Source organism: Tetrao urogallus (genome assembly GCF_951394365.1).
Source record: "Tetrao urogallus genome assembly, chromosome: 1".
NCBI lineage: Eukaryota > Metazoa > Chordata > Aves > Galliformes > Phasianidae > Tetrao > Tetrao urogallus.
This window is the reverse complement of record NC_136813.1, coordinates 89,921,764-89,948,437: the sequence shown is the minus strand read 5'-3', so window position 1 is coordinate 89,948,437 and position 26,674 is coordinate 89,921,764. Positions and strand designations below refer to the sequence as shown.

The following is a 26,674-nucleotide window of genomic DNA, read 5'->3' as shown; positions in this document are numbered from 1 at the left end:
TCCTTCGCTCTGCCCTTCCGAAAAGCACCTGTCTACCACTACTACTGTCCAGGCACAAAGTTGGCTAGGGGATCCTGAAATGGATAACATAACCTTCAATGCTCAATCAGGTGGGTCTGTGGTTAGAACCCTGGGAAGCTTGTGCCCTAACATTTTCCTTAAATGAGAAAGCATATGCCTTAGCTCCTGCGTTGCTGTACAGTGGGAGACAGTACCTATCCGTGCTTTTAAGGTCTCACTTAGAGCAAGTCATCATTAAACCATCAGAATACCTTATTTCTTCTAGCACACTTTCCCTGTCTGCTTTTAATATGTCTGTGACAACTGTCTTGCCAACTCTGGACTACGATGAAATCAAAAGGTGCTAAGCAGTGCTGGTTCTTCTCTTAGACTCAGTACAAACCCTTGCAAGATTAAAGAAATGACCATCAGCACTATTTATATCACAGTATGCTATGCCCACGCTATCTCCACATGCCTCCTGCTTAGGCTGACTGTGTGTCATCGGGATTCACTGAACACCACCTAAATGCCAAGCAGTAAGGCTGAGCTGACATATGCTGGCGGAGGCAGCAGTGTACTGAAATAGAGGCATGTGGTTTTGTAATGTGAAATGAAGGCCATTGCTGGCAGCGCAATACAAAACCTGCATTCTCACCGCAAGGATTCATGTGGATTTTGACTTGCAAAACATCGAGGCAACCATATCAACTGATCTGTAACAATATCTCAAATGTCTTTTGTATCTCAAAAATACCCCCTTTTAATCATCAGCATCTTGAGCAAAAGAGGATGAGCATTTGCATCTTGAGCAAATAAGTACTGAGGACTCTGAGATAAAAATAACCCTCTGCACTTCTTTTGGAGTTTCCCCAGTTTTTGCTTAGATCAGCAACTAGTGGGCATGGTAGGGATGGGCTGAGGGTTGAACCAGGTGATCTTAGAGGTCTTTTCCAACCTCAATGATTCTGTGATTCTGTGAAGTGCTCTAAAAGAAAGTGGCTTTCTGTTTGTTTATTTCTTTTTATCTGTCTTTTCTGTTAGGATTCAGAATTAACATCTCACTATCATTAAGCAAGAAGAGGAGTTTCACAACTAACTTTACGCCCTATGTGCTTGCAACTGCTGGAGAAAGGGAAATTAACAGCTTTTAGGTGAGCAGCAACAAAAATGGACTGTTTCTGGACAGTTCAGACTAGCAACAGCAGCTGTCTAGAACACAGACACCTGCATCCTGGTCTTCTGGACTCTACACTAGACAGAAACAAAACCAATTGACCCAATTTAAGTTAGTTGACAGCTTTAGTATAACACAAATTGTCTCAGGAATGCTTGTTTTTCAAGAGAGGTTTGAAAAGTAGCTCAGGTGTAAAAGGTGGTGTCACACCCGGAAGAAAACAACAGTCACCATGTGAACAACAGAGGTGGCCCAGAGAGCTGCAGGGTACAGCGTGACCAGCTGGCAACCAGTGTAAACATGCTTAAGTAACCATGACTAAGTCTGAAGTAAAGCAAATAGTGAGAGAAATAGCTGCTGCTGTGTGATTCAGAACTCCCTGCATGAAACTGAAAGAGAAAAGATAAGGAATGTAACAGCTGGAGGAGGCAGAGGCACTGTCAGCCCCTAACAAAGAAGTGCAAAATTGTAAAAGACGACAGAATCACAGAATGGTTTGGGTTGGAAGGGACCTTTAAGATCATCTAGTTCCAATCCCCTACTATAGGCAGGGACTCCTCCATGTAGACCAGGTTGCTCACAGTCCCATCCAGTCTGGCACTGAACACTCCAGGGAGGAGACATTCACAACATCTCTGGGCAACCTGTTCCACTGTGTCATCACACTCACAGTAAAAAATGTCTTTCTAATATGTAGTCCAATAAAAAAAGATGACTAGAATGGAGACACCAAACACCTCTGATGAACAAGAGCCACCCAAAGTTTCACACAGCTCCCAGGATGCCTGACCAAAAGACTATGAGATGTTAACTGGAACTACATATTGCCCTGCAGTTCAGCCTGCAGGCAAAGTTCATCTGGGAGACGAAGGATTTCTCCTTGGCTGAACGCTCTCCTTCCCACAATCAACACTTACTGCTTGGGCAACAATGTGGCCCACATCTCATGTCTGCAGAGGCCAAAAGCCTTCCTTTACAACATTTTCCAATAAATCAAAGACCACCATTTGAAGGTGGCTTCCTCAAGCTTCTGTGAAATGATAACAGAAGGGACTTTTTCTCTTTCACCACTTCCCTTACCAAATGTGAAAAGTCTCGTTTTCTTGCAAACTCAAAATTAATATGGTCTCTTTTCTATGGTTTCCCTTTTTTCCTGATTATAATTTATAAAAATGCTTTTTTTTGCTTTTTTTTTTCTTTTTTTCTTTTCTTAAAATGCATACACAATTATGCAGCACTTACCTTCCCATTTCTTGACAAAAGGACCTGACAGTATTCGCATAAATCCAGCAAGGCAGATCAGCTCAACTGAGAATTCTTCAAGGACTCTGTCAACTGCGCTGTCAAATTCAGTGCGACTTCCATACAGTTTATGGTCAATAACCTGTGACAATCCAAAAAAGGAAGAAACATGAGCATCGAGTTAATTTAATACAAAAGCCATAAAAATAGGATGGAATGGTATTCTGGAGTCATTAGCAAAAAAGAGAAAACAACCAGTAAATCCCCACGTGGCTACAGTTAGATGCCTATACACAGCAAGAACACTTCAAAAATGCATACAGCTAACAGACAAATAACCAGTCTTAATTCCTATAAACACAGGGTAATTATCAGAAAGCCAAGCTTTATCTCATTAGGCCCACAGCTACAGACCCCAGTGTTTGCATACAATTAAGCTATAAATGAAGGTCATTAGGATAATCTAAAGTCTAAGAATGATTTCACCTTAAAATATGATTAGTGTTAAGTAATTTGCCTCAGATTATATCACAAAACATTGAAAGAAAGGTCAATCACGACTATTTAAAAAAGCCCTTACTGCAAAAGGGCAGCATCATTGCATTATTTACTTTCCATCTAATACAGACTAATTAATTTCAACAGGAATAAGGTGTGCTACTTAACTTACTACAATTGTAGTTTTTTAAATAAAAGTACCTGTTAATTCCTACATCACTCACCATGTTGGCACATTTAAGTATCATAAAGTAGACTTGAAAAACCAGAACTAGTGAGCTGAAAAGGTGGCAGGGGGCACTAGGAAGAAAGCCTAGCTCAACCTGGGCTGAACTCTACAATGACACAACTAGGTAATAACTAGCAAACCACGTACAACTCTGTGCCTCTGTTCTGTCACTAGTCTTAACCACTGAGACAGCCCTCCAGGATGAAAGTGTGCACGGGGGCCTAATCTTCCATATCATCTCTAGTTACTGCTGAAAAGCGACTGTAAAATGCTCCTAAGTCAGAACAGTGGCATTTCCTATCTGTAATCAGTGGCATTTCCTATCTGTACACAAATGGCAAAGCAATGCAGTGATGGATCCAATGACACAAAGGGAATCACAGTTTGCTTTGAATGAATCCTGAAAAGCCTGAAGCAATGCCCAGGGAAACAATGAGAGGTCTCATTAAGTTCGACCTCTCTTACTTCATTCAAATGCTTCTTCAACATGTTACTTTAAAAATAAGCTCAGATAAAATACCCTGCTACTTCAGTGCACTTAAATAAATGGTGAAGCTTAAACTGTAAAAGTTTTGCACTGGTTTAATATAGTGACCATTCCCACCCCATCAGCATTAATAGTAGCATCTCTAAGAGTGAGAACAGGAAGTAATTTGCTCCCATGTTAGGTAGTTTGCCCAGGGGCACAAAGATCAAGACAGAACAACAACAAAACATTAAGACTTTTTTTAATCGTTATTTCACAGTACTTTTCTGATGTAGTCAGAGCTAATGAAGGTTAATTTTAAAAAGAGAAATACTTACCCTTGTAGGAATACCAGCTCTTTCAGCTTTCCTTAGCCCCTCCACACCAGCTTTGTTAGAAACAACAAGAACTATTTCTGCAAAACTGGTGGGTTTCTTTGTGCTATTTATGAGGGCTTCCAGGTTTGTGCCTGAGTGAAAAAATAATTCATGAATATCAAGCTGTTCCTAGGGAATAAATATAGTCAACAGCTACAATAGGTTTTAAATAAGTGGCAATGTGAGTGAGACTCAATCAAAAAACCACCAATGTCAACAGTAATCTCTCATTTATTGACATTACTGGAAACTAAATCTGATACCTGCAGTCTACAGGGCTTTTACTTGCAATTAGCTATGTAAACTGTAGTTGCTGAAATTGTCCTGATGGTTTACCTCTTAACAAGTGGAAATACTGGAAACTCTGGAAGTGACTATGGGGCAAGAGGAAACTGATCTGTTTGTAAAATAATGCTGCTGTCTCAATAGCAAAAAACAATAGCTGCTTGAATCTAGAGACAACAGAAATTTGTAGCTAAAATTAATATATGCAATTTATAGTTAGTTTGCTGCAGAGGGTAAAGATAATTTTGTTTCTGAATGAAATTAAGCTAAGGGCAAAATCTATGCTGCCTGTTACTGAGCGCTGAAAGCCTTGTTAGAAAGTGAAGCTTACACAACACAGACTTTCACAGACTTCAAGAGATTCTGATTCTGAGTTGAAGTTCCTTTTTCAATACTCTAGTAAATAATGTAAACTCTCACCTGTTCCAGAGATAAGGACAGCAACCTTCACTTTGTTTGTTTGGATTTTGCCTTGGATATGGCTGTGCACAGACAATGACCTATTTGCTTGCAAAGCTTGAAGCAGGTTATGGACTTTAACATGGGCAGAACCTGAAGACATAGAAGGAAAAAAGAAAGTAAATAAAGGCAGAAACACAGAGAGGAGGAAAATATCCATGAAAAGTCAACAGTGACACTGCTTTACTTCTCAATATTTATTTATAGTTCTGGTGACATTTGACATTGCTAAGCACATGTTCTACAGACTAAGACAGAAATCACTAGGACTGACAATTTAATACTCTGCACAAAAGCCATGGAGGTGCCAATTAAGTGTTTGTCAGTTGAATGGCATGGAGAAGCATCGATGAAATAATTTAGTTTTTCGTTTTTATCAAGGAAAATAAAAATCCAGTAACCTTTTTGTAGAGGGACAACTTTTCCAATCAGCCAGGCTGCCTCGTGTTTCTGCACTTCCTTGAGCACCTGCTGAGCCAGCTCCTTCTGAACGATCAAAACTGCACCGATCCCACAATTAAATGTCCGAGTCATCTCCTCCTCAGAGATGTTGCCTTCCTTATGGAGCCAACAGAAGATTTCAGGAATCCTCCAGCTAAGAGCGTCTGAAGAAAATTGAAAATACAGATGAAGAGTGGAAGGCACTACCTATGCACAAATACTAAAATTATTATAGTACTGAGAGGCAAAATCTAGATGGAAAGCACAGACTAAGTCTCACAGCAGCATTAGTGTGATTGAAATCAGTTTCAGATGCAGAGAAACAGCTTGTTTCTTTCTTTCCTTACTGAACACGACTAGGGAACAGGAATGAAGTTTCACTCAGACAAAATTAATCATACCCCTGCACTTCAAACTATTAATGAATAATCCAAAATGGGTTGTAAGGCAGTCTTTGGAAAATCCTCCTCTCGAAGTTGACAACCCTGCTTCTGGAGAAACTATTGTACAAGAACAATATCCTTAGAACTGTCACAAAACCCACAGTTCTCCCAGTTCTAACAAGATAAGGGTGGATATACAGCATCACAAGAAATGCTTCTGGACTAGTCTCTGTAATGGAACTCCAAAGAAAGTAAGTTTCTTTCTTGTCATGTTACGTTTAGTAACGGAAGCATGTAATGGAAGTAATGGAAGCATGATGTACACACAGTTGTAGAATTCAGAACTCTATGATAGTTACAACCCAACTGAACACTGCATAACTTGTAGTAAGTTGTTTACCTTTCCATATTTCACTTCCCTGTAAAAAGTGAAATAATATTTCTAGAGTATCTGATGAAATTGTGATGAGGATTAACTGAAGTCCACTGAATTGTAGGAGGTCTACTCCAGCTGGTAACCATATGTGAATGCCCATCAATAACATCACTAATGTTATATAATTACAAGTAATATTGCAGGTTTTTGCAAATGATGACAATTCACTTTGGGTTACTTCCACATCTATACATGTTAAGATGCAAATGTTTCTCAGCTTTTCTTTCTATCTTACCTAAAACGACACCAAAGGAGTCTGGGAGAACTCTGGGGATGTTTTCCAGCAAGCCTCCCCCAGTGATGTGTGCATAAGCTTTCACGTGGCCTGAGCGAAGGACAGGCAGCAGAGTCTTACTGTAGATCTTAGTTGGGGTTAACAACAGATCTCCTGTTGATGAAAGAAGATGAATGAAGACAATTACAATGCTGGAAAAAAAAAAAAAAAAAGGGTTACTCAATATAAAACTGGGGAAATCTCAGAATACTAATTTGCTGGATAGAAGTGAGCATTGAATAACAGAGAAAAACAATGCCTACCTTTCAGCATACAATTAGTTATTTAGCTTTGTACTCTTTCCTGCATACATGATTACAGGGAACAAAAAAAGATGAGAATGTGTTTGAGTAACTTTCTCAGTGCCTTAGAAAAATTACAAAAGCAAAGGTACAGACAAGAAAATTGTGTGAATTTTTCTGTTCAGAAGTTCAAGGGAAGAAACTGCATTAGAAACAGCACCTAATGTCTGATCACCAGAGACGCCAACTCGAGAAGAGAAATCCAGCGATGACTTTTCAACAATCCTCCTTACAAGGCTGTACCCATTGCTGTGAACCCCAGAAGAAGCGACTCCAATAACCACATCTCCATCAGCAATTCTCTCTAGCTGGGGCAGCATTTGCCCTCGCTCTACTGCACCGACAGCAAAGCCTGCCAGGTCATACTCGCCGGGTGGATACATGCCTGGCATTTCGGCAGTTTCTCCTCCTGTGAGAACCAAATAAAAGGTGAAGGGACTATTAGAAAACTACTGAAACCTGCAGTGTGTATGCAGGTTTTCAATGTTTTAAACTCTTAAGACACTAATAAACTGATTTTTTTAGTTAGATAAACAAACATTAGAAGTAATTAAAAACACAGCTTTGTCACAGGCCCTTCAATTAAGCTAGCAATAGCAAATTGTGAAAGAACGTTTCCCCTTTCTCTCTGATGAGTATCAGGTTGCTGTATATTCACATTTGAAAACCATAGCATATATTTAGAGCTTCCTATCTCCAAATTCTGCCAGATCTAATATTCCTCATTAAAAACTTACAAGATACGAGAAATTCATAAAAGAACCTCAAAAGCACAACATTTCTATCAGTTTTACTTGCTACCATAAAGATTTTATACATAATATTATTCTGACTTCCAGTCATGCCTACAACCCAGGTATCATTGTCGCCTCAGTTCTACACAACTAAGGTTTATTGACTGTTCTGGGAGAAACCTCTAAAAGACAGGCTTTCTACCCATCCATGCAGCTGAAACAGTAATCCAAGCTATTATCTTATGTTCATTTTTAGGACATCATTTTGTTTTGTTTTTAAAACCATGTTTTGTCTGGATGATGTCATTCAGAATGCAGTTTGAAAAGGTAATTCTCTAGGCTTACATGGAAGTGAGTAACATCACTCAAACATCATTCTCACAATACGCACACCAGCATTGGTTCCCTTAGTGCCCTTTGGGCATAAGCTGATGGTCTTTGCTATTGAAGACCTGTGTTCAGCCTGTCATATCTCATTCAGTCTAGAGAGAGTAAATCACTGTATTTAATGCAGGAAAGAAGCATTTACTGCTCTCTGAAGTTTTCTGAACAGCCACCCTTACACCATTCCATCATTCCAGGGAGGAACTCAAAGCCATATCATTATTATCTTTCAAATTCCTTCACTGGTCCTGATGTCAGCAAGGAAAGAGGTTGAAAATGATTAAGTTGCCATTATATTATGACATCTGCCTAACATATTGACCAGTACTGTTCTTGTTTGCTTGTTTGCTAGATTTCATTAATTCTTCATTTATTCATTTATTCATTTATTTAATTCTTTTTTAATTCAAAAAAGCATCTCTGAAGAGGTTACAAATTGCTCCTGAGCAATGGTGAAGGTGGCCTTCTGCTCAGTGCTTGACTGCTGCTCAATTCTAGATTCCCTCTAACTGTTCCACGTTTTCACAATACACTCCTGTAACCAACTTTAAAAATCAAAGTTCATGCTAAGAAGTGTCATTTGCTTAGAGAACTTTGGTTTTAAACCCCATTGAATAATGTGTGAAACTGAGCATCTAGGTATGTCCGTCAGTACCTCACTAGTAAGAGCTTAAGGTATTTGAGCAAAGTATTCAGCTATTGTAGATATGCATGGAAAGAATTCAGGAACATGCTATAAAACAAGACTCGCCACTTTGCTGATGAAGTGATTCTGTACAAAGACAGATCTACATGCTGCATGCATGCACAGTGACACAAATGTTTTAAGTCAGAGCCCAAACTGAAATTTATTTTAATGATTCTGGAGAAGAGGAAGCTCAGGGGAGACCTCATTGCCCTCCACAACCACCTAATAGGAGGTTACAGACAAGTAGAGTTGGCCCCTCCATTCTGGTAACAGAGATAGGATGAGTGGGAATGGCCTCAAGTTGTGCCAGGGGAAATTCAGGTTGGGTATTAGAACAAATTTATTTTCCAAAAGAGTGATGAGGTATTGCAAACAGGCTGCCCAGGGAATTGGTGCAGTCACTGTCCTGGAGGTGTTCAGGAGCTGTGTGGATGTGGCATTGAGGGACGTGGGCAGTGGGCGTGGGGGGGGTGGCTGATGGTTGGACTGGGGGATCTTAGAGGACTTTTCCAACCTTAATGAGTCTGTGACCCTAAGATTCAGGCTACAGAAAAACATTTCTGCTTTAGATACACAGTTTCTGCATCCTCTTTGTATCTTCCCTTTGGATAGTGTCAGAAATTTGGGGAGTAAATCATGGTTGTTTTATGTACAAGTTTTGACTTCCTTCAATTTCAGCACAAAAAAAGATATTTACTAACCATTTACAAAATTGAGATATTGTTTTCTGGTACTAATTTACAAGTCTTTAAAGCCCTCTGCATTTTGAAAGTCTTCCAATTGGAAATAAAATCTTGAAATTTCAGTAAATGGTTTAATAGCAAGATTTCACCTAGCATGTACTTAAGCTGAAATATGAATGGTTTGATTATATTTGATAACCTGAGAGAACATTTTAAGACAAAACATAGAACTGGCAAACACTTCATGCAGAAAAAAACAAACAGAACATAAATAGCTCCTTCTTCTAAGCTTGTAAACTCCATCAAAATAAGACATACTCATTTAGAAGCTACTCTTATCACCAGCTTTCTTAAAAGAGTCAAAAGAACAAAGTACCAATTATCAGGTGGTACATAAAGCAAGATAATCAAACAGTCACTTTTATTCTCAAATCAAAAGCCTTTTTGAAAAAGTATGGCAGTTCTCCAAAGAATATTTTTATAAAAGAGAAAAAAAAACAAACAACGGCCTTATTATGAAGAAACAATTTTCGGGGTTTCATTGCATTGGAACTTAACCCTGTATTATATTTCTTTCATAAATGAAAGACTTACAGAAAACATGTCTTTCCCACTGACTTAGAAATATTTTTATTGGGTTGAACAGTTTTAAATGTATATTTTTTAGGATTTATAAAGTAAAATTGTGTATTATTTTCCATGGAGAACTAGACTACTGTATACCACAATACATATATCATTTGTTAGTAAAATGTACTACGGACTTGTATCATAGGGCCTAAAAGGAAAATACTTAAATTTGAGTCTTAACAGCTTTAATTTTTTGTTTTGTTTTTCTGTCTTGTGGTTAATATCTGCGTCTTAAGAAGTGAGCTCCAACTCAAGTTTTTCCTGCATTTATAAACACGCTCTCTTGCTTTCCAGTTATATGATCTTGTGAGAATAGACTGAGCTCTATTTTGCTGCCAAATTTGTTTAAAATCAGCCAAGAGGTTCAAAAGGTATTATGTACACATACAGGGAGACATATATGCATAGTAACACATACAAATCTTGTTTCTAGAGGAAAACTCTAAAATTTTCTCTGAGTAAAAGGATAAAAAACAAGCCTATTTGGCATGTTCTCAAATTCATTTGAAGAATACAAAGAATTAAAATACATGAATTGTTAGTTTTCTAGGTACTTGTTATAGTCACAAAGTTAAATAAAAATATATGAATAAGAAAATGTATAATGCAACTTCCTGAGCATTTGTAAAGTACTTTCTTCTCTCAGTAGGCAGAAAACAAAGACGTGACCTTTTTTTCTCGGCTCTAAGATACTTTAGCAGACAAGGAAAACAAGCACATTAAAATCAATTATAAAGAAACTGCATACAATTTTTCACTCCCTTCAAAGAAGAAGTATGTCCATACCCAAAAGAGCACATCCTGCCTTTTGGCATGCTTCAGCTATTCCTGCAATGACACCCTGAGCCACTTCAACATCAAGTTTACCACAAGCAAAATAGTCAAGGAAGAAGAGGGGCTCTGCTCCTTGAGCCAGGATGTCATTGACACACATAGCAACCAGGTCTTGACCTATAGTGTCATGTTTCTTACACACTTGTGCAATCTGCAAAACACAGTGAGAGAACCTGTTGGTTAGATTTCAGAAACTCAAACACAAGCAAAGTCTGCAGTGGCAGGGGACTCATGTTCTTTCTTTAGAAGCTTTTTGAGGAGCAGCTTTAGCTAATAACACTTTTGTGTTTCGCTCCTACAGTTCTATTTTAGGAATTTGTACTTTCTTAGCAAGTACCAAATGAACTTTACTGAAGGAGACTGGAGTGAAAAGGATTTCATCATAGTTTGTGTAAAAGCTATAGCAACCATATAATTAAATGTTTTCTCTGTGAGTAATCTTCTCAAAGATTTTTCTACCTGTAAGAATGAGCTACTTTAAGCTTCTTCTCAAGGATGGCTATTTACATGCCAAAATGCACAGTAAATTATTTGGCATCAAGAAGGCAATTAAGTTTTTCATTTCCTTTCCAGAAATATAAATAGGTATTTTTAAGCACAACCGATCTTTTGTGGTAAAAAACAGATAGCTGTGTGATCAAGCAATTTCCATTCTGTATGTCAATTTTCACATTACCTTGAGTTTTGTGCCAACACCATCAGTTCCAGATACCAAGATAGGATCTTTGTAACCAGCTGCTTTCAAATCAAAGAGGCCAGCAAATCCTCCAAGTTCTGCATTGCAGCCTGCCAGCCAGAAAAAAAGAAAAAAGAGAAAATAAACTTGTATAGGCTTCTTCAGGATCTCTAACATCAGCAAATTCTCTCTGAAGTCTCTCAACATGACTTTGTCACCATGAGACTTTTCTCTGACACTTACAGCATCTTCATAGAGACACAGAATCTCCTAATTCTCTTAAGTTTGCTTTGTTTTTTTTTCAATATTATTATCTAAAGCTAAAAATATAAAACTTTGTGACTGAATATTCAATAATGACAGGGACTGCTGCATTTAGTACTTTTCTGAAATACAGGAAAGGAATTGTTGTGACAGTCCTAAGTCTACTGCTTCATAGGACATGAATACTAAATATTTTCCAATGGAAATCCCCTCTCTCTTTGTTACTAATGCCTATGGTACTTTAAGAATCTCTCATCCAAAGACTGGTTATGACAGGGAAAATACGGTAATCTTAAAACCGAACTTGGTTAAATCCTAAGATTGAAACAAACATGAGTGAAAAATACTATTAATGCTAACAGATGACTACTTCTACTAGTGTGTATCTCCATGTATTTGCCTCTCCACATATAGCTGAAATTATTGGAAGGTTCTCATATAATTTGAATTAAAAGTGATATATCATAAATGATTGATATTTTAATTTTACCATAAGAATTACAAGGACTTAACAGACCAAGATATTACAAAATAGGATAGCTGATATTACAAAAAAGGATGGGCTGATTCTGTTTGGTATAAGCAAAAGATATATGACATCTATCTCAAGAAATAGTATATCTGAAAGTATTGGTGAAGAATTCAATATCTTGTATCACTTGTATTTTTTTCTAAACATTTATCTACAAAAACTGTATAGCTATCTAAGCAGGAATGGATAATCCACATAATCAAAGTAGAATTTTTTGCTTGCATTTGCCTTTTTTGAGTAACAAATCATATTTTCTAATGCCTTTAATACATATGACATTTGGGAGATATATTTTAGAGTCATTTGACAAGAAAATCTGTAATCTTAAGGTGCTACATTTTGAAGAAATCACAGGCATTAGGTTACATACCACTACTATTTCTAGTGTAATCTAGACCTACACAGAATACGTAAGTATTTGGATCAAGATGATAAGCCCTGTTACTGTGAACCAACTGAAAGAGAAATGAAGGTCCATCTCTTACCGGATCTTGATGTGGCTGCAGCTAGAGGTTTAATTTTCTGAACCAAAATATTCCCTGCTGCGATGTCTACCCCACTGTTTTTGTAAGTCAGGCCTCTGAAAGAGTGTTAAAAAACGTTTCAACAACTGATTACTAAATGTAAATACATGTATTTTAAAATAATATGTATGTTTTTGTATCATTGTTTCAACAAGGAGATTAGCCATTCAAAATCCTATACTGCTGCCAGTGAAGCTTTTCAAGTATCACTCTTTTCCTACTTTTACAATAACTTCAATCACAGAAAATGATTTCTAGGTATTGCAGTACTTATTCCACATAGACTCAGTAACTCAAAGGTTAATCTTTTCCTGTTTGGATCCTGACATCACGTATATACCTGAAGAAAGGGACTATTAGACAAAAAATAAAAAAAAATCCCTCAGCCATGATGTAAGTGGATCAGTGGATCCAATTTTGTAGGCTAGCGCCATATAAGATCAATGTCAAGTTAGCTTCTCTAAATGAAAGTATCAAATAAGTTATTTCTCTGTGCCTTCTGGAATTTTACAACTGTGGCTTAAAGCTGCCTCTCCTCATCACCTTGAGTGATACCATCACAAAAACATCTGCACCTCTTTTCTTTTTACATGCATAGTACAAATGGCTGTATGTAACTTATCTGTTCCCGTATTCACAGTGGGACCTTTTCTTTTTGGAGATGATGCAATTAATGACTAATACAGATACAGCAAAGCAACTACTGTAAAAAACAAAGACCTGTGCTACCAAGCAAATACAAAAGTACCTGCACACACATTGTATCACTGCTAAAAATTTGCAAGAAGAAAATTATCATAAGCAGCAGCTGTTCAGTCTGTGAATAAGGCTCAATGAAATATCAGCTTTCAATAACAAGAGACAAAAGTCAGCCCCTTTCAGCCTGAACATAATCAATACTCTACATATTTTCACTTCATTTTGAAAAAGCACGATTCTTTAAAAGGAGAGCAGTTTTTTTTGAAATACTTATTAAATAAATCTTCTGTATATTTTCACAGAGGGAAATGCATAGGACTTAACCCTGCCAAGCTACTGGGGGGGTGGGAGGGGAGGGGAAGCTGCATCCCCAACCTCACAAAGCCAACCATCATGGCCTGTTCTTCCAATTTTAGGAGAGGAAATGATGTTGCAGACTCAAGGACAGTGAAACAAGCACTGACTGTAGGCAGCCTCAAGGAAACTCTTGCATAAGGTAGAGATCATCGGCATAGATGCACTCCAGTCAAGAAACTTCGTGGCTCTGGCTCATGAGCTCAGTGCTTTAGAGAACTCTTTGTTATTCTCCTCTCACCCAAGGACAACACAAACACAAATTACATATTTTCACACAAATTTGTCAAGAGACACACAGTGCTTGAAAAGGAAGACCAGGTAGGAACATCCTTGTTCATGTAGTGTGTTTATTGATTATTGATTATAATTTTACAATTATATTGATTATAATTTTACAATAAACTAATCAGTATACACTGTTAGCAAAAAAAACCTTACTACTAGCATGCTTCATAGGCTACAAAATAGTCAATTATCAAAAGTTATATTTTAAGCTATTTAGAGAATGAGCAGGCAGATACGCCTTATATTAGCTGAAAATGGGTATAAAATCTTGCAAAAAATATCTCAATAGCATCAGAGACACAGCAAGACACACTGCTTTAAAAAAAATACTCTCTTAAGACTGTATATAGTATAGTAATAATAATAGTATAGTATAGTAATAGTAATAAGAGTGATAAATTTTACCCAGGTTTTTAGTCAACTGTTATAATGTATATATCACAACTAACTGCTTCTAAAGACTCTAAAATGACTTGATAAAATAGCTCTAAATTTGTTCATGTGTATTTTTCATGATAGTAACATATGTTTGGACAACTGTTCTAGAGCAAAAGTGATGGTTGAAAGTGTAAGGAATAAAAGTTTTGTTTTACAAAAGCAGACAGAACACAGATTAAAGTTACTTTCGCTTGTCACTGTAGCTTAACTCAGACTTGGGAAAATAAGAACATGAATCAAAGAGCTATCAAAAAGCCTGTTCCTTCACTGGCTTGTCTTGCTAAGACTGCCCACTAGGATACCAGTTAAAACTTGTAGAGTTATGTATAATCAACATCTATTTATAAATGTAAAATAGTGATGTCTTTAAGTCCCTTTTACACCAGTTGTTTCCATTTCAAGAATTTCAGATATCTACCTGGATTGACTCAGGAAAGCTATAGCCCGATAACCAATGTCCTTCCTATAAATGGCACCCTTGAAGTTTATGGCTGCTACCCCCTTGTTGGCTTCTTGCAGTGCTGTCATTAGATCTTCTTTAATAGCAGTCACTGTAAGGACTCTTCCTCCATTAGTCACCACTTTGCCATCCTTCAGGGCTGTGCCTGCATGGAACACCTCCAGTCCTAGTTCTTTAGCCTCAGAAAGTCCTGTGATTGTTGTTTAATCAAATAAATCCAGGAGGGAAATAAATAAATAAATAAATAAAAAGAGATCATTAGGACATTTTTCAATTAAATACTCAACAATTACTCTTTCTAGAAACAATCCAATTCAGTGTAATCATTCTAGGGAGTACAAATAAATCTTTTAAATAAACTACATTTTGTGGAGAGATGAGTCTACTGCTTGCATGCTCAGAGACGCAGAAAGGTATTTAGCTATGATGGATTTTATACTTCAGTGACACAGAGACCACAAAACATATCAGCATCAATATTATATAAGATAGGCTCAGAAGCACTTCACTGTAACACATGTTAAAGAAATGCTACAAAACTTAACAATATGGTACAGAGATTTTAAAACACTATGGGTGCACTAGTAGTCTTTAATGTATGAAAATTCAGTTGACCCATAACCACAAGATCTTAAATTTCTATGAATGTGGGTAAAAGAGAGACTGGAGAGATGGGAGAGTAACCAAACTTCTGCAGTTCCTCTTGCTGTATTTACCTGTTATTTCCAAACCCTTCGGATACGTTCCTGGATACCCTTCACTAGCCATGACCACAGTCACAGTTGCACTGTCTTCAAACCAGACTGGCATGGAACTAGACAGCTTTTTATTGATAACTGCTTGCATAACTTCATATAAATCACTTTTCAACAGTGGAAGAATCACCTACAAAAATATAGATTAGCTTTTTTTTTTTTTTTTTTTTCCTTCCCATTTTCTTCATGGAGCTTTAAAAATATTACATCAACTGTAAAAATGAGCTTTCACATACTGTATTTTCACACATATATACATCTTATGCATAATCTATGTACCTCTAAAAAGACTTCTCCTTAGAGATTATTTCTCTGGATAAAATAACTGCTGTGTATGGAAAGGGAAAGGCAGAGGCCAAAGAAGCCTACTGTGCTCTGAAGAATGGAAAAAAAGAGTTTTGTTCCACCTGTCAAAAGGGAGTGGAAAAGGACATGCTCATTTTTTAAGTAAATATAGGGGGAAAAAAAAAAGACCATTAAATTCTGGAAGAGATATGGAAATACTGAGTTCACTCTTGTAACTCAGCTCAGTCTTGTAAAATCCATAGTTGAGTATAACCTGCTAAAATTTGGAATGGAACAAAATAATAACAGACTTTCTATCTTGAATCAACTATCAAATATTTTAAATCTCAGAGCAATTAGCTAATTATTAACCTGAAAGTTAGTAAAGAATAATGGCAGACAGTATATCAGACATTTCTCCTCCCATGATAATAAACTGTATCTACAAAATCACTCACCTGACATTCTGGGTCACCAAATCTGCAGTTAAACTCTAGAACTTTAGGGCCATCTTTAGTAAGCATTAACCCAGCATAAAGCACACCTAGAATTTAAAAAAAAAGAAAAAAAAGAAAAAAAAAAGCATTAAAAAAAAAAGCAGAAAAATGATATGAATAACTGTATAGGTCATTAACACTTTAACTGCTGTTTGTTCTGCTCTACTTCATTTAACAGCTATCCCCTGCTAAGGAACAGGCATTGATTATTGATTGATTTCAATGAACTTCAAATCGAGTCATTGATGCTAAACCCCATTTCCAAATAAATCAAAGTCATCTCTCTAACTTGCAGTGTGAGTTAGGCCTACAAAGACAACAAAGTAAAAAAGCTTTCTTCCCATTTATAATTAAAAACCCAAAACTTCTATACGTACCAAGATAGGGGACACCTTCTTTCCTCATGCCATCAACAGTCTTCTGAAGAACAGTTTCTCTTATTTTCAGCAGTAAATCTTTAGAAATCTAATAGGATTAGATAACTCTTTGTAATTTTTGAAATCCAAAGAGAAAATTAAATGGCCATAACATAGGTCAACAGGAAGCAAAGTAAATCCTTTTGCAAACAGACTATTTTCAGAATAGAAAACAAACAAACAAAAAAACTAGGAGCTACAGCAAGAATTCATCATTAGTTTATCTTGACGAAAACAAAAAATGTGGTTTAAGCATTTATTTCTAATGATGAGTATTTCATAACACTTAGCATCACAGAATCATTTAGGTTGGAAAGGACCTTCAAGATTATAAAATCCAATTGAAAAAGAAAACAAATCACAATATGAGGTTTCAGAAATAACTTCCATCTTAATAATAATTTAATAAAGATAATTTAAAATGATTTGGTAGAAATAACATCCTCCATAGAAAAATGAATTATCAAGTTACAGGCTCTGACTTAGTTTTAGACAACAAATTCAATCCACTGCCCCCACTGCTCTGTTTGCCATAGTGAAACTGAAAATCCAGATTGCTTTGAGTACTAGAGCTGCAGTATGGTTGTAGCAATACATCATCTTATTACATTTTTACCTGAGGTGCTGGAGAATAAGCTCCCATCCCTCCAGTGTTAGGGCCTTCATCTCCATCCTTCAGCCTCTTGTGGTCTTGCGCTGGGGGCATGGGAGCAATTGTTGTACCATCAGTGAAACATAAGCACTGGAAAACAGGAAGAATAATGGAATTCCAAGCATATGACTAACATTTCATGAAGTGCAAAAAAGAGAAAATCTTTTATTTTTGATGTTGCAAAAATGCATAATTAAGAGTACAAATTCTATCTCCCTAATAAAACAAACTACAGCAATCTGAACACTTTCTTCTTTTGCTCAGAAATCATTGCCTCGCTTTATAAGACCTTCCTGCAACAGCCACTTCTAATACAGCATGTAGAAAATTAAGTCTTTTCTACAATTTTAAAATTAATATATATATATATAATTAATATATAATAATTTAAGATAACACCCGTAGCTGTACTGAAAAGAAATACTCAAAAAGTTTAAAAAAAGTCTCTAAAATGCCCCACGGTGGAAGTTATTTCCTCACTCCTCCTCCCCTCTGCCCTGGAAAGAAGGCATTACATTCCTTTGAAAATTTCCTTTTCCTTGTTGACAAAACTCTGTTTGCTTTTACCTTACTTATAAATTACTTATATACCAGCTGATTTGAAGCTCAATATCTTCATAATAACACATCTGCTAGCATCTTACATAACTGGATAATGATACTCACTGTTTGGGCTTCTGATAGCACTACTACTCACAAAAATACTGTATAATGCTAATTAAAAGCCAACTCAGGAATCCCCTGGAAAATCCTAAGTGCGAAAATATGATAAACTAGCAATTTGTGGAAGGTTAATTATTTTGACAGGCAAAGTGAGCAGTATTTTCTTCTTCATTGTGATCAGTCATCTTAGGAAAAAGAATTTAATTTGCACGCTTACATTAATGTGTTCCGTTACAGTAAATCTGCATGCATGCTAACGACAACACATTTTTCACCAGAGAATGGAGATCTGGATAACCCGTTGGTCCCTCACAAGGTCAAACCAGCCAAGAAAGAATATGGATGACAAATGTCTGCAAATATAATTTTTCATATCCAGCAGGAAACCAGATTATGCAGTGACTGGCAGCAGTTAGAGATGATCGCTTACTTTACAAATGCCACCACCTCCAAGATCAAAGTTCACAACATCTAGTATAAGTCAATTGCAGCTTCAGGACTCGGGAACCCGAGATGGTATTTGGCTGTTCTACTTTGTGTGATGCCAGTGTCAAGTTCCCAAGCAACCTCAAAACCAAGCTCTAATTCTCCCCAAAACTGAGCTCTAATTCTCCTTTTCTCTTTTACACTCTGCTAATAAAATTTATTTTTTAAATCAAGGAACAGAATCATGTTTAAATGAAATTTTCTCTCTCCACCTGCAAAGTAAATCAGTGATGTCAAAACTTTTAGCAGCCTTTGGTTACATGCCCTTCAACCCTGAGTGCATTTCCCCACTGCAGTATTTCTGGCAATGAAACTGATTAAAGTGTCCCGCCTGCACCTGTCTCGTGTTGCTTGTTCCTGTGCACCAAAGAAGTTTACTGACACCTCAAGATATAGTTCACTATGTTCCTTTAATTAGCAAAGATGATTAAAAAGATTTTCATTTTCCCAACCACTCATTCTTCTGTTACTCTCACTTCACCACAGTTACTTATATCAATTTCATATGGGACTGGGCTAAAACCAGACCACAGAAAATATGCAAGTTGCTGCTGCTTTCCTTGAAAAAAGGTCTTCAGGCTATAGCCCTATGAACAAGTAAGTACTACAACTGAATCAAAGGCAAACAGCAGTGAAGGTGGAGGAAGAAGGAAGGGAAGAAACATCCTACACTGTCTTTATTGCCAGAGAAATCATAACACGGAAGTGCACACTGCATTATACTCAACATTTTTATGTTCTGATTTTTTTTCCCCTTGTGGTAGCAGCGGATTACTGCTTGAGCTATTCACTATTCATAATTTGAATTATTTTAACAGACAGCAGGAAGTTTGGTTCTTAACACATCTGCCTTTATTTAATAAAATGGTATTTATAAGTAGGTAACTGTTTTTAATGTAATAAAATCCTTTTAATCCCTGCTGTTTACTTACCTGTCTGGCGTTTTCTAAATATCTCAAAACATGTACAATCTAAGTGCAACAGTGAGATGCATACTTACAGAAACTTCTTCCCCCTCAAGAAGTTCTTCAACAACAACAGTTTCCCCAGCTGTGCCAAAAGTTTTATCCTGCATTAAAAAGTCAATCTCTTCAGACCTGTATTTCAGTCATTTTATAACAATCAAAATACAAGTGTTTCAGATAATGTCTCATACAAATCAGCATTGCACCACTGAACTATAAGATACTATGCTGCAGACACCAGCTAAGGACCTAACCTGAGTACATCTTCTTTTTCAGTTCTATGTTCCTGACTGTTCAGGTGGAACTGCTTTGTTTTGGTTCCCTTCAGATTTTGATGCTAATTTATTTCGTAAACATCCTAACCAAACATATGCTTAAATATATAACTCTACAGGAATTTTACTACACCTTTAAGTGCTGTGTATCAGGAGTTTTAAAGCTGATGTTGCATGTCAAGATACAGCTTAATTGCAGTGTTAATGTTAGAGCACTATAGCACCTGATTCATTGTAGCAGAGTCCCCAAGGACGCAGATATTAAAAGCAATTCATACTGAATTAAGTGCAGACCTTCGGTAAGAGCCATTTTATTTTAGCCTACATGTACTATACCTAGAAAGAGTACTTTGCCTCAAGCAATACCTATGACAGCTTTCCAAATAATGTCGCTGTCCAAATAATGGATAAAATATTTGACTTCTGCTAGCTAAATGCCTATTATATAGAAATAAAAGGAAAAAAAAAAAGCATCTCAGATTTTGACAGGGTTAACAACTTTTTTTTTTGTTTTGTGAGAACTCTTCCAACTGGTGCTTGTATGTTTCTACTCACCTGCATGATTTCATTAACAGCTTTACAGGCTTCTTCTTTGTTTGATGCCACAATTACTCCTTTGCCAGCTGCCAGGCCACTAGCTTTTACAACTAAAGCAGGGAAGTTTGCACTTTAAAGATAGAGAAGAGAGATTCAACAGTAAACACTCTACATTCCAATTATATATTTTAAGCATTCTGAAAAATGCTGACGGTTGCAAAAGCAAAATACTCATCAGTATTATAGTAATAACTTCGTGCTACCAAGCAACAGACAAATAAAATCCAGGATTCTCTTCTTACGCTGTCCTGAGGATTTCTGCTTCCTGGTTTGTTTACCACTGAATTTCACTATGGTTCTGAAAGGTTGCTGTTCTTTGAACAATTTAACATTGTAGCAATGTTAGGTCAGCTGGATCTTTCTCTGATAAGTAGATCACTATTCGCTGAGTAAGCCCACAAGCAGAATTTATACTCATGGAGGCAAGTACAGAAAATACAGAACATACTACGTCTTTCAGACTGGATTTCAGACTTTCAGATCAATTTCCATAGTTGGCAATCTGAAAAAAAATAAAAACTTCTCCCATATTTGCTCGTAGAAAGCTGAACTTTTAATTTTCATTAAAAGAGCAATAAATAAGGAACCATTAAATTATTCCTGAAATGTGACAGACAGATTATCCTTTAAACCTCTGCAGGTGTTCTATCACAGCTAAAAGTATTAATACATTGGTAAGAACTTGTTTGTTTTGGATAGCTGGCACATTGGAAACAAAAATCCACTACAAAGAATTTTACCTGTTAATGAAGCCACATGCTGCTTTCGGATCAGTAAAAGATTTCCACCTTGCAGTTGGGATCCCATGACGATCCAAGAAGGATTTGGTAAAGCTCTTACTGGACTCCAGCTGAGCTGCCTTTGCCGTGGGACCAAAGCATCTTACTCCAGCTGCTGTCAAGTCATCAACAATTCCTAAAAACACCAACACAGAATTTTTTTCAAATCACCAGATGATTCCTAAGTCATGTAGTTCAAATCTACAGACACATTAATTTGTTAGAGCAAGCATTCAGGAGTTAAAAGCCATATTTATATTTACCCTGTATCTGTTTTACAAAATGGGCCTTACATGTATTTTTCACTCTAACCAAGATCAAGTAACTCTACAGTATTTGGAGTTAAGACGACCTGTTGCATTTTGTAAGATACTACAATCTTTCCTCAGTTTATTACAGCTTTTAACCAACTAGTTGACATTAGTATTTCATGAAGATAACAACTCTTGATCATGCAAAAGGATAAAACTGAAATTATCACTGTTAAGGTTTTTTTGGTTTTTTTTTTTTTTTTTACCCCTGAATAATTCTTATATTTGAAAGAATGAAAATTCCACTGGAAAACCAATACCCTTTTTGAGTTTCTTACATGGAAACACTTCGATACCTGTTTTACTAAACTCAAACACTTTGAATGAAATTGAACAGTTAAGGATATTTTAACTGTTATATTTCTCATGCGCTTTGAACTTTATTTTCATCACAGCAGAATCCTGAATTTCAGGGAAACTGCCACAGAGGATCTGTTTCTTTTCCTGATGAAGATACTCAGATACTGTTGAGTGGTGGAAAAAAGATGGGGACTAGAATTTATTTTTCTTCCTAAAGCAAGAAAGCTTTCACTTTTAATTTTCTTTCTCTTACCAGCAGCAAGAGGAACCTCTGGACCAACCACAACCAGCCTGATCTCCTGATCTCTGCAGAACTGAGCAAGTGCAGCATGATTGCTGACTGAGACAGCTGTCAATGACAGAAAAGTGTGGTAAGACCGTATTCACTACTGTTACTTGGTAGTTATTTATCATATAAACATGAAGTAGTGTTTTCACAAGTCTCACATCCTTGAATGGCAAGACACTGTGAATCTGGAATAGAGGCATGCACTAATATATAAATACTCAGAACAACACATGTACACATACGGAAAAAATCCAAACAAAACAAACCACTGAAACCCCAAGCAAAGGTTGTAATTTGACATGCACCGTAAACCCATCTTGCTCTTGAAGGTGGAAAAAAAAGTTTCAGGTTTCCTTATACTGCCCACATGTTCTCATCTCTACAGACATCCTGTTTGCCAGCACAAGCAGCATCACAAAAGAGCCGAATGAAAAATAACTCACGGGCAAAACCAATATAATAATAATAATAATAATAATAATAAAAATTATTCAGCCAGTCTCTTCCTTGTTTAGGTTCATCACAAAGCTTTACATATGTTCATGCCAGAACAGTGCAGGGACAGGAACAAGTGGCTGCTGGTGAAATTGCAATTGCTTTTTTTCTTCACGTAGTGACAGTTAAAAAAATGCTACAATGAATGGTGATTTTGCTGAAATAAAGCAAAATCTGAACACTTGTTCTTACATTAGTAAGGAAAGGTACTTTAATTATGGGCAAAGATCTATTGGCAAGTTACAAAGATCTATAGCACAGTTACATTTCTGTAAACAAGCACTTAACATGACAATTGTTGCAATTCCAAAAACCATGTAAGCAAAATAAAAAGTTTGCTAGAAAGACCATAATGTCAAGTCTCTTGATAAAAAATTTGCGCAAAGGCAACACGAAATGCAAGTTCCACTACTTTATCAAAAAACAAATAAAGCCAAGGTCTGCAGAGGACTGGTACGTAAACTCACAGAGTCAAAATGCTGCAAGCGTGGCCCAGCATGGATTGGCTGCCTGCACTGGGAGGAAACTGGCACATCAGAGTACAGATCTGCAAACAGAATGAAGTGCAGATCCTCCCTGGTGATGGAATACTTGCAGTTTTGTCTGTGAAGTCATACTAGAGACCACATTGGCAAGTATGTGAAGAACTGATGTCCTCTTCCAGTCAAGTTTCCAGAGAAGTGGAGAGAGAGAAATGAGAAGCAGTGATAAAGCATCTTCTGTTAGACACATCTACACAATTATGTTGGTGCACACTTTGCTTTCTGCCATCCCACATGAATAAATTCTCCCCTTTCATGAGAGAAGCTATTATTCTAAGACTTAAAAGCAACTATCTGAAACTTCTCTTTTGATTGTAGATTTGCCCCATTTAGGTGGAGTGGTGGGGAATAAAATGCTAATAAAAACTACCTCCTTGATAACCATTCAACAGTTCAATTACTTTGTTCCATGAAGATGTGTAAGTAAGGAATGAAAGGCCTCTGAGACCTCTGTGCAACTTATCCCAATTGACTTCTGGCTCACAAGAGAGTAAAACCAAAAGCATAACACACTTGGCTTTATAGTACTGGTTAACATAAAGGTCAATACTGTCTTTCAGTCCCACATGGCAGTTGTGAAAGCAGTTCAAGAACAGCAAATCCCAGCCAAAGAAAATGGGAGCTCTGGTGAGCAACTGAAGAGGATCAATCTCTGTTCCCTTGACATCAAGCTACATGAAAGGGAACAGGGAAAGAGCCTGCAAGATGACTGTGCCTGTCATCCCAAATTGCCTAGCCTCAGGTCTCATCTACAAGCAATGTGAGGGTGAACATGGTAAAACATTTACTTTATGTGGAAATAAACAGAAAGGAATAAGTCACACTATTAAGATAAAATTTTAACTTCTACTCTAAACACAAATTTCCACATGATGTAAACTGAAGGGAGACATCTCTGTAGCAGTGGTTCTTTTTTCCTCAAAATGACAGCCAGACATACATCTCAAACCAAACAGAAGGAACTTAACCAAGATTTTAAAGCCAGAACATTTTAGTTAAAAGTATTAGCTAGCATGAGAGCTAAAATGCAGTGTTGTCAGGATGCTAAAAGACATTCACAGAAACACATATGTATACCTAAAAAGTCAGCATGACATTCTGTACAATTTTGGCACCAAATTTGCCCTGCTAGTTAAGTATAAAGTGAGTATAAACCTATATTTAGCCATTCAACCCAAATCTGTCTGTACTGTCAGGAAAGATTACTGACTCAAATTAACCATGAAAACTTTTCTGTGACTTCGATAAAGGCAACATCTGAATAATTAAAATTTATTTATAGTTTTAAGTTCACCTTTATATGTTTCAGAAATCATCTGAGAACTACAGCTGCAATAGTGATTAAAGGAAATCTCATGAACCACAGGGCAGGATGAATTTCCAGAGCCAAATCTTGATTATACCAAAACAATGGTAACAGTTTCACAGACATTGCTGCTCAGGCTTATACAATATAATAGGGCTCACACACTTCTGGAAATTTGTTTTCTATTTTCTCCTCTCATTTAAAATCTAGGCTCCAGTGCTACCATTAAAATGCCTGAGTAGATGAGACAAATCATTCCCTTTCAGTTAAAAAAAACAATCAACCTCTTCACAAATTTTAGATTCTTCCTGCCTCCCAGCTGGCTGAGGATGTCTTCCCTAAAGCACATAAAAGGACATTGCTTGGAAAAAAAGATTTTAGTACATGTGGTAGATTTCATGGACCTGGCTCAAGCATTATTATGCACAAGTTCAAATATTTTGCATTGTTGAAAGTGCAGTGTATTTTATGCAATAACAAAGTGAGAGAAAAGTGCAGCAGTTTTTAAAAACTAAACAAACTGAAATTAACATTCACGGGCCATGCAGGCTGGCACTTACTCCAGTTGGCATGAGTATAAAGATTTATATGTACACATATGTAAAGATCTTCTGGAACAAGAAGGAAACATATGAACATGACTTTCCTGTCCTGCTCTTGGTCTCTCTCCTGTGAGATCAAACAGCACAAAAAACTATGATGCTATGCATATTCAAAGAAATTATGGACAGGATTATTTAAGCTTTCTGTAATTAAACATTCCAGTGGAATTAAATTTGATAATTATCTGTTGTGTAAGAATTTGACACGAGATGGTAAAAATGAAGTATTTTACTCACATAGATGTAAAAACTGGAGGCATGTAATTTGTGTTCACATGTACACTATGTTAATTTTAATTCTGTATGTTCTCATGTGTTTTCAAGTAAAAGTTAAGTTGGTTCCTTAAGGCACTTATTCAGGATCTGGTATACAAAGAACAGGAATTTCTGAGTAATTATCCCTGGTTTCATACTGATGCACCTCCAGGCGAGCACCTTAGACAGGTACTTTTTAAACACAGCACGTAATTTTGGATGTAATTTTGCATTTGAAAAACCTTAGGCTTGATTTTCAAAACTGATATGAACAGCTTCAGTTACAGCTGTCCAGTTGCAGCCAGTCAGAGTTTACCTCAGTTAGGCCGGAAGCTCAAAACAAGCAGAGAGGAGTAAAAGCATTTAAGAATAATGCTAACTTCCCAGGATCGCTAAAACAAAGACAAATGTTTCTAAGATGGATCTTTTCAGGTATGAAAGTATTCTCAAGAAAGGTTGTAAGGATCACAAGCTCTCACTGCGCCTCTGAGAACTAAGTGGTGCTTCAGACCCAAAGCAATGTGCTCTGCCACTATCCCAGAAGTGCTGGTGTTTGCTGCAAACACTTTTCAGCTGTTCACCAAACAGCTGCTGAACTGCATTGAATACCAAGACGAGCCATCAGCCCTTTCCTGTGAGGGAACCACTACTGCTATCCCAAGATACACTCCTGCAGGAATTTACAGCAGGCAGATGGAGTTTTGGCTGCATGCCCTACTCCAAAAATCCAATGAATTAGCTAAAAAATAAAATTAATTGAGTGGTACATAAGTAAAAGGCTTTGCTCAGATACTTGCTCTTAGCTGCATCTGTATGATCTTACGTTTCCAAAGCCTTCAAATTATAACAAACTGTTCACATTAACAATAAGATCAATTAATGGATTAGGTTCAATTAACAGAATAATTTACTTGTTCGGTTATCAGATTTTGAAACTTTTTACCTGAATTTGAAATCTTTCCACTGTTGGCTGTCCCTGCATTTCCAGGAGCAACAAACACTTGTTTTACATGTGGGGACTGGGCCAGCTTCCAGGCCAATGCATGCTCTCTGCCTCCACTGCCGATCACAAGCACTCGATCAGCCATTAGTCTGCACAAAACCAAACACAAGCAACATCGCCAGAGTTAGAAGTGTCAGGTTAGGAAAGCAAGAGCATCACGGAACGTAATGTTGGGTGCAAGGAACTCTGAGCAGTGCTGAATGTCACTTTTTTTCAGGCAATGATGTTTCTATTGGGGTTTGTTGGTTAAAAAAAAAAAAAAAAAAAAAAAAAAAAGTACATGGAAAGACATAACTGACTTAATGAGGTGTGACAGAAAATAAATGTCAAACACTGAAATAACCCGCAGGGCTATCTTGTTTTTCTTTCATCAGACTGGCAACTGTTGTACTGAATCTGGGATATAGAAAAAAACTTCAATTGGCCAGGCTGTGATTTGTAACT

At 36.9% G+C, this 26,674-nt stretch overlaps 1 protein-coding gene across 1 annotated transcript in view; it reads right to left on the bottom strand.

Annotated features, from left to right (window-relative positions):
* GART (phosphoribosylglycinamide formyltransferase, phosphoribosylglycinamide synthetase, phosphoribosylaminoimidazole synthetase) overlaps positions 1-26,315 on the bottom strand; it is a gene marked incomplete at both ends in the record, with an annotated part of 28,464 nt that extends 2,149 nt beyond the window's left edge. The window contains 19 exons of the mRNA XM_079549494.1: positions 2,420-2,561; positions 3,951-4,081; positions 4,695-4,826; positions 5,135-5,338; positions 6,229-6,381; positions 6,730-6,978; positions 10,475-10,673; positions 11,199-11,308; positions 12,480-12,574; positions 14,716-14,947; positions 15,474-15,642; positions 16,256-16,341; positions 16,672-16,759; positions 17,327-17,452; positions 19,512-19,580; positions 20,307-20,418; positions 21,089-21,263; positions 21,992-22,087; positions 26,171-26,315. Of these exons, the coding sequence (XP_079405620.1) occupies positions 2,420-2,561; positions 3,951-4,081; positions 4,695-4,826; positions 5,135-5,338; positions 6,229-6,381; positions 6,730-6,978; positions 10,475-10,673; positions 11,199-11,308; positions 12,480-12,574; positions 14,716-14,947; positions 15,474-15,642; positions 16,256-16,341; positions 16,672-16,759; positions 17,327-17,452; positions 19,512-19,580; positions 20,307-20,418; positions 21,089-21,263; positions 21,992-22,087; positions 26,171-26,315 (2,713 nt within the window). The remainder of the gene's footprint in view (positions 1-2,419; positions 2,562-3,950; positions 4,082-4,694; positions 4,827-5,134; positions 5,339-6,228; positions 6,382-6,729; positions 6,979-10,474; positions 10,674-11,198; positions 11,309-12,479; positions 12,575-14,715; positions 14,948-15,473; positions 15,643-16,255; positions 16,342-16,671; positions 16,760-17,326; positions 17,453-19,511; positions 19,581-20,306; positions 20,419-21,088; positions 21,264-21,991; positions 22,088-26,170) is intronic.
* Between the last annotated feature and the right edge of the window lie 359 nt (positions 26,316-26,674).